The 8,652-nt window shown below is 39.1% G+C and overlaps 1 protein-coding gene across 1 annotated transcript in view; it reads left to right on the top strand.

Annotated features, from left to right (window-relative positions):
- IFNGR2 (interferon gamma receptor 2) overlaps positions 1-7,676 on the top strand; it is an 87,383-nt gene extending 79,707 nt beyond the window's left edge. Inside the window, exon 7 of the mRNA XM_078656952.1 lies at positions 3,027-7,676. Within this exon, the coding sequence (XP_078513078.1) occupies positions 3,027-3,119 (93 nt within the window). The 3' untranslated portion in view covers positions 3,120-7,676. The remainder of the gene's footprint in view (positions 1-3,026) is intronic.
- Positions 7,677-8,652: the final 976 nt, after the last annotated feature.

Raw genomic sequence — 8,652 nt, 5'->3', positions numbered from 1 at the left:
TTGTGAATTACAGCACAGGTGAACACTGACGAAGCCTTCGGGCGAAACGCGTCTGTTGTGGGGGTAGGGGCTTACATTAAATACTTTTGAAACTTATGGTATGGCGTGCTGGTCAATTGTCTAGCCGGAATGGGAGTGGACTGTTTTGTAATATATATATATATATATATATATATATAATGAATTATATTCATTAGGGTTGTGAGGATTATGAACCTATAAGTGCCTCTTTCAAATCTTGACCATTCCATGTTTGCTTCTTAAAACAAGTGCCTCTTTTAGGCCCCTCTTAATATTTAGGCCTAGTTATCATCAGATACGATTCTCTGCCACAATCATATGTACAAACTTCTCCTGACTGTAGAAGAGACTGGACGGTGGCAGAGCAGTGCAGACCCCTTTATTTGTTCATCTCCAGTTTCACTGGTAGTTGTTCAGGGTTGTTTGGCAGGACAAGGAGGCTATGGCTCACTTCTCAAAGAACAGGCCATAGCAGCCCTTTGGTTGGCGCATCCCAGACCCGCCTCAGAAATGCCTTGTATTAAAGGCATGAAAAGCTGTGCCTCTGATATCCCTGGAATTGCCTTCACACTAGCCATTCCCTGGCCTCACAAATTCTACAGATTTGCCACTCAGGGGTATGTGCACCCACTGATCTTTCTGTAGATCCAATAAATCACCTGTTCCCAGAAGGTGCACATCCCTGTTGGAGGGTATTATGGAGGATTACGCTTGTTCACATGGAGAGGAGCACATAGGTCTAACTCCCTGGGCCTCACAGCCGCAGGTTTCTCTAAATGGACGGATTACGTCAAGGGCACTTTAGGAGCCTAATACTATATATAAGCGAACTGCCACACCTCTGCCTCCTGACATTCCTTTCTACTCTCAGATGTTATTTTAGTACAACAGGCCACCATTGGGAGGGTGGGGGATGGGCATTGCAATGGCCGTTCTGGCATTATCGTTTCTTGATGAACACCTGTGTATGAATAAGGTCAAAAGAATACTCACACGGGACCCAGCCGGGTGCTCAGTGTGAGGCATGAAGGGAAGGGCTGGCAACTGGTTGCGAGGCACGGTAGATGCCGCTGCCTGTTAACAGTGCTTCTCCTGGAGTACTGATTAGGCTGTGATTTCAATGGATTTATAAGAGTTATAACAGTGTTACCCACAATGGAGAATCTGCCTCATTTCAACGCGTGCAGCCGCTACGCTTATGTTCCACCAGGCGCCTGAACGGGTCGTTGGACCTTATTCATACACCAGTGTTCTTCACGAATTACACGTGGCTGTGCATATTGTTCCTTAACCCCTTCCAGGCTGATGACGAGCTCAGCTCGTCATGAGCGTAACCTGCCGTGCGCTCATGACGAGCTGAGCTCGTCATGAACCGCGGGGTTTTTAAAATCGCCGCGCACAGCGAGAAAAGCCGCCGCAGCGATGCGGTTAATTGGTCAGATGTCCCTACATTTTTAGGTCCTGAAGAGACCCCACACCCGCAGAGGGGTCGAAACGCCGTCGACTAAAAAGAGAAACGAATCACCACACCAGCATTGTTTATTGAATACAGTGTTTGGATAAATAACTATTATTTTCATCGATCGGTTCTCATATGAAGGAAACCAAATTGTATGTATCGCTGTTGTCACGAGTTCGCGCTTTTCTGTTTTTTGGTTCCAATACACACTCGGGACACAAAGCACTATTTCTTTGTGTATATATGTGAAAACTATTTGAACAACTGTTATAAATTGTAAATATTCAATCAAACTGTATTCGGTCTCCTCTCTGTCTGACATCCATACGATCCACTTTTAAATGCCATTGCGCAGTATATTTATCATCATTTTTATATGATTGTTTGCCACATGAACCACTATTTCTTGACATACAGTAACTACCCTGGTTCCTTGTGAGTAGGGTTCCCTTGTGTTTCTTAGTAGCTCATTTACTGAACGTCACATGATTCTGATCAACCTCCCACAGCAAGAAACATTTCTGGAAACTTGCTATTCACTCCCAACTTTATATCAGTTATTTCTGTATGACCGTTACTTGCTGACGTAGGTATTTTTAAAGCAAGATATTATCCTTATTCCTGAGATAACATGTATTACAAATGATATTCAGCAGCTCTTCATAAACATTTTTACTAGAAGTAATCGCATTCTTATCTTCACTACATCCTGGGCAGGTTAAAAGGGTTTGCGTTGATTTTTGCATGTTACTACAAGATACACATTTGGACATTTATTATCATTTATCAGATGTGTAGATTGTCAGGAGCAATAAGTCCGTACTAGTGGGTGTATTGTGTCATTACTATTGTTATGATTAGAAAAGCCCCTAGTGCAGTTTACAGACCTTAACATTACATACATGCATTTTAAAAACGTGTTTCTCCTTCGCCTTGAATGATGCTTGGGTTTGATATAGCAAGGCAGACTTGTTAATCAGAAATTTTTGAGAAAACCTAACTTCTTTCTAAATGTCCTGCTACCACACAGCATCTTGGAGGACTGAGGTTATACTTAAATAGATTTATTCATGAATGCAAGCAACAGGAAATCCCCACAGGTTGCACCCAGGATCCTCATACCAGATTAAATGAGTAATTCTCTTTTGATCAACTAGTTATAAAAAAAATGTTTTGTTTTTCCTCTTAAACAACTCCATCCTCCGCAAACATGACGGTCCTTATTCAACCAGAACGCACTTGACAATAGTGGTTTCTCAACCTCCTCCTAAACCAGCTTCCACATTTTTTAACAAGAAGTAGCGTGTTATGCCTTCATATATTGCGGTTCAATGAATGGAAATATCTGCCATAATAACTGCTTTTTCATTATCTCTTATACAAAATACAGTGCACAGAATTTAGTTTTGGTGATGTGTATCAAGGAATAATTTTCAGGAATAAAAAGGGGGAAACATTTACACCACTTGGGTGGTTTGCTTGTCTTGAATGTCGCATTATGGTATGGTCTACCATGTAATTTACATTTTTCTTTTTCTTTCTTTAGTATTTGCATGATCACTGTTCGAATACATACATCGAGAAACTGGAATCACAAGTCAATGAAGAGGATCATTATGACAAGTTAACTTTTGTTTGAAGTGAAACATCTATTCAAATCTGTACAGCTGCAGAAGAGTGACTCTCTGTTTACAAAAAGTCGTCCTGTTCAAGCAACTGTGCTTGGTTTACGCGTCTTCCTTGCGACCGAAGTCTCTGATTCAACAAGAGCAGACATCTGAACAGCTCAAAGACGGCTTGTGCTGCAGTATCATACAAGGCAGTGCCCTTGCAGGTGTGGTACTTGTAAATACGCCCTGACTGGTGTAAAGAGAGGATGAACAGGATGCAGATGCTAGTAAAACAGGAGACAATAAATGGAAGCCCATTGTGTTGGCAGGATGCCCTGGCAGGGGCAGTATGTGCACAACTACTTCTCTACAATGGCCAGAAACACTGATGAAATACCTCTGCGGGTTGAAATATATATGTAACCTGAAGTTTGAATCTTAGTGGGTTGACTCAGCCTTTCTTCATTCTGAAATAATGAACTGAGTGGCATTGAGATGGGTAAAAATGAGTTTATGGGTTTAGAAGTTTAACGTCACCTATGTACATGGGCACAATTCGTTTCATCCCTGTGTATTTGAAGATTTGTTGAGTAGGCATCTGGAAGTTTCAAGGTAACCATTTTACCATATGTTGGAGAAGCTGGCTATGCTGCAGGTTATTTGGAAGGTTATGTGTGCATATTCTCAATCCACTGGAAGATGAAATTCTGTTTTTTCCCAGTCAAAGACCGGAATCTGCCTAGTACATCTTCATACAAAGAAGGGTTCAATAAGAAACAGCTACACCATTAGAACAACTTCTTGCAGCATAACCTCAGGTTTCTCTTAGACAAGCAATGTCCACGTTCAGCAATTGAAAATATACTATCAATATTTTGCAGGCATATTATGGGATTATTTACTACTTCCCTGAGTTATATTTCCATAGCCAAGCGTGATGATTTCTACATACGGGATAGGTCAAAAATACCACATTTCCTAAAATACACTCCTGCTCAGAAGAGTCAGCCATGCGGCCCTTGGGAGGAGCTGCAGGCAGAAGCCAGAGGCTTTCCTTTAAGACTTTGCAATAGAAAGTTGCTGTTGAGTCAGAGGACACATATGTAATGCAAGCATTGATCACCAGCCACTCCCCACATTCCTAGCAATCAGTTTCTATGATCTCAGTGAGAACTTACTAATGTTTTTCTATCACGAGTTGAGTTAAACACTCTGTTATCCCAGTAGTATTGAAATACAGTAGCCACATTTCATGCAACATGTATGGAAGGTACAAGTACACTTTAGCATCGAGAAGCTCCGAGATTTTCGTATGGACTGTACATGTGATAAGAAGCTGTAAGCAATAGTAAGAAGGTCCCTTGAACTTGCACTTCAGAAGTTAGTATAATTGCACAAAGATCATTCACTGTTTAAAAGGTCCGTGGGACCTCCAAACCAATGCTTTCCTTTTTACTTTACGAATTGTTTTCAGGTATGACTAATATCAACGTCAACTAGACTGCAGAGGTCAGCAGAGAAACCCCAAGTAAAATAAATATAAATGACTTTAGCTTTAAGATCCAGGAGGCCCTGCACCCTTTTCTATTTATGGTGCCAAAGATAATATACTGCATAAGGTCTTCCTTCGTTGAATAATGTCTATTTTGGAAACTTTCACAATGTTCATCAGTTTTTGAATAGCACGAGGTTTGCCTTCTTAAAGCAGGGACAAGTTCTGTTTTTCGAGTTAACAATTATGCCAAAGCAGTTTGTGAAGTTTCTTCAATTAAAATTACCCAGGATACTGTCTAATGCAAAACCTAGTCTTTGTAAGTACAGGTACATGATTTACTTCCTCAAAGATTGAAAATAAGATCGCAAACACTATCGCAGAGGGCGATTTACAGTGTAAATGGCTACTGCTTCATTTGTTTGTCCTGTTACTTTGTACCCTTTTAAAGTTACTGTAGGTGGGATGAGTGCTATGAAACATAATTCAGAAGTCTTGACTTTCCTATGTAAGGTTAAACATCAGTCATTTCTGCGACTGCTTCATTTTAGACAAACTTTCCGGTCTTCTGTTGCTGCTGTGTCATCATAATGTTTTCATATCGGGCCATTATATCACTTTTGCTGGATATTGACATGACAGGATGATAGTATTTAGTGTAGAAAACTAATGCGGAAGGTCAAACCAGAAACATACTCTCAGTGGGATAGTGACACAAATCTACCTGCTACATTTATTTAGTAGAAACAATGGCATTTTTCAGAGCCTTGTGATTGTAGTAATTTTTGTGCAAAATTGTCAAATGTTGAACCACGGTTAGTGCAATTTTTGAAAGTCACATTTTTGCAACCTTGTGTTTACAAAAAAATGTATACATCAACCCAAAGAACATGGTTTTAACAGGCACAATTCTTTCAGCTGGGGTCAGATGTTTAGTCGGAAAAAAACTGGGATTTTCTGAATATACAGAAGAGGAGGGAAGTCATGTTTTGCTGTTTGTATGGTGTGGCCACTCCCTCGAGCATGTACATTTCTACGACTTGCTGTGGTTAACAAGAAAAGGTCGACAGAGTTCAGTCTGCTACCTTTAAATCTCAGGCTTTTTCAGCCAAACCCATATGTATATCTTCAATTACACAATCGGAGGCAAAACATGTTCGTTGGTATTGACAATTGTGTATGTATAGCTGCCAAGTTTCCCAGGTCCATGCATGATTATTTTGACCAGTTCTGTTTTTTTTCTTGAAATTTTGGGACTTAGTCTTATTTATCAAGAATAAAACCCAGAACTACAAGTCCCACAAGTCTAGGATAATCCGAGACTGGACTAGCTAGTCGCGTATGGACCTGGGAAACCTGGTAGCTATGTGTATTGCACACCATTCTTTTTTTAATTATGTGCTCTTGCTGGTTCTCCTGTGTTTGGTTTGTTTTTTTTTGCTTTATTTATTGAAGGAATGTGCAACTGTTAACACATTTTTTGCATCTTAATTAAAAACCTTTAGTAGCACAGGGTATTGTGTAGATAACTGCAGTTTCAGGTTGTAGGATTGTATTTTTCTCTGATCTGTTTTCTAGACACTAGTCAGCCTTAAATATCTGTTTAATATGTGGGGCAAAATGTCAGTTGCACTTTCCCAAAGATAGGGTCTTTTTGTTATTTGTCATTTACTTTGATTTGTGTATTAAAAAGGTACATGTTTTATGTCTCACAACTTCATCCAGGTGCGTGTTTGGGAAAGTCAGCCATACATGTGTTAGGCCATGATGCATATGTTCATTTCCACATTCCTTTAATTTTGAATTTATTTTTGATGTACAGATGGTAAAGAGGGATGTGTAAGTTCAAATGGTTAGACACTCACAAAGGGATAAACAGTACACAATTTGTGAAATTGTGCATACTAATTTATGTCTAGCTAGTTGCAGAAGTGTCACTGCAGTGTTCTGCTCACCGCAGTGAGCACCAACAGTGAGACTTACTCGCTGCAAACTGTTCTAAGGATTGACTTCTGTCCAGAGTGGCAGCCAAAGTATACTCAGTGCTCTATTCCGCCTTGTGAGCTTCAGGGTCACTCATTATCTGTGTAATTAAGTAATGCCCTGGATTGAAACAGAAAGGGGCATTAGCTTTCCGAGACTGGAGGAACCATTAGCAACAGAACAATCTAGGGTAATAGTCTAAGGTGGGCTGCGCTTTGACATAAGCAATCACTTGCTACCGCAGAAGCCGGGTTAGTATCAGAATATTTGACTTGCACATGGGGCGGTGTTGTGCCAGATTTTCAAGAGAACATTCACTGTATATTAGTTCCATTCATATTAAGTGTATTAAATTGAATGTTTACTGGTGGCCTCATATTTTGAAATTGATCCTGCAGTTGAATTTAACGAATGATAAAAGAAGGGCTTCAGCCTGTACAGTTTTCAATAATCAGTGATTTTCCTTGTAGAAGAGAACTACCTTGCAGACAGTTGTCTCAAGATGTTGACTTAAAAGCACCAGCTCCGAAGCCTAGTTTTTCACCCGTTATTTGTTTTCAGCAGTATAATGACCTGACCTCAAATGGGTACTTCAGTCAATTATATTTTTGTGGTCCAGGTTCTAGCTTGGTTATCAGCATTCACAACAACTGGGGTTTTGTAGCTTTAAAAAAAATATATATATCTGCAGACCCTCAAATGCTTTTAAAGGTCCTCCAGATTTCACAGACACGAAACCACTTGTTTCTTTTGGTGTTTATACTGATCCTTTAACCGTGTCCTGATTGACTTCAGCTACTCCACCTTACATTCTCAAGTCATTAGTGATGGCCGATATAGGTTTATAAAAATTTGACGCATATTTATTTGGAAATGTTTATCAACATCTTTGGTTGTATATTTTAATTGGTGCCATAAAACAGACTTGTTGAATTAATATTTGCTTGATGTAACTGATGAGTTGACTGTGTTAGTTAAAATGTTGTCATTTTACAAGCTGTTAAAAATTGCCTTTTAACATTTTTTCCAGGCTTTTCATGTGATTTATTTTTATTTATTTTTTTATTTCTCAAACAATTTTGAAGACAAGATTAAATTTATTTTTACATTATTGGCTGTTATAATTTTTTGGTAGCAGATTTCCAGTATACAGACTTGGTTTCCCTGTAGCATAATATGTTTACATTCTCAAATGTACATGTATTTATTTATGCATCCTACAGCTCAGGTAACAGCAGTGTAGCACATCGGTTTCGTACGACTTATAGAGTCTGCTTGCGAGTTACTCAGTTGCTCGTTCTGTCACGGATTGAAATTTCGAGGTCTTAGGTATTTAACGCATCTGATAATTGTTGGATGGTATTAATTAAAATACATAATCCTTCGTCAAGCTTGCCAAACTTTAACGAATGAAAACCCTACTGTATTTACAATAAGTATCATGTGAATTTTGTTGCGTTAATCGCCAACATCTGCCTGTTATTGCCCAACAGCTTGTAAGAGGTGGTGGTTCATACTTAATAAATAACGTACCCCGTGGTATTGATATTTATCATGTGTGATAAATACAACCTATAATCAAGTCCTTAGTGTTTGCTAACAGAAGTCAACGTATTGGAAGACTTGGGCATCAGTAAATGGGGAGGACAGGTTATTAGGTTGAGTTTATGCTTTTTAAAGGTTATTAGAGTGGTGGTAAAACACAGATCCACAACAAAGGTGTTCCGGTGAAGAAGAATCAGATGGTAAAATTACCTAAGCTGTAGGATAGATAAACTTGATGTTTTTGTAGGGGATTCTGCAGAGGCAGGGTGTAAATTGAGGTAAGTTCTTATATGAAAGAGATGGAAATTGCTGCCCAACAGGGCGCTGGAAAGCGTTGTGTGGATATTCAGATAAAATGTAAATCTATGTAATCAAATGTCTATATGTAATGTGAAAAAAGCTGTACACAATGTATGGTTTCTCTTTAACTCTTCCCATCATATACTTTTTTTTTTTGCAATCTGGGATTTACGGATCAACACATGCACAGTTGTGTTCCGTGTACAGCATGTCAATTTCCAGATATTCCTCTTTTAAAAAAA

This window comes from Lissotriton helveticus, chromosome 8 (genome assembly GCF_964261635.1).
Source record: "Lissotriton helveticus chromosome 8, aLisHel1.1, whole genome shotgun sequence".
NCBI classification, from domain to species: Eukaryota; Metazoa; Chordata; class Amphibia; order Caudata; family Salamandridae; genus Lissotriton; species Lissotriton helveticus.
This window is presented reverse-complemented; position numbering and strand designations above follow the sequence as displayed.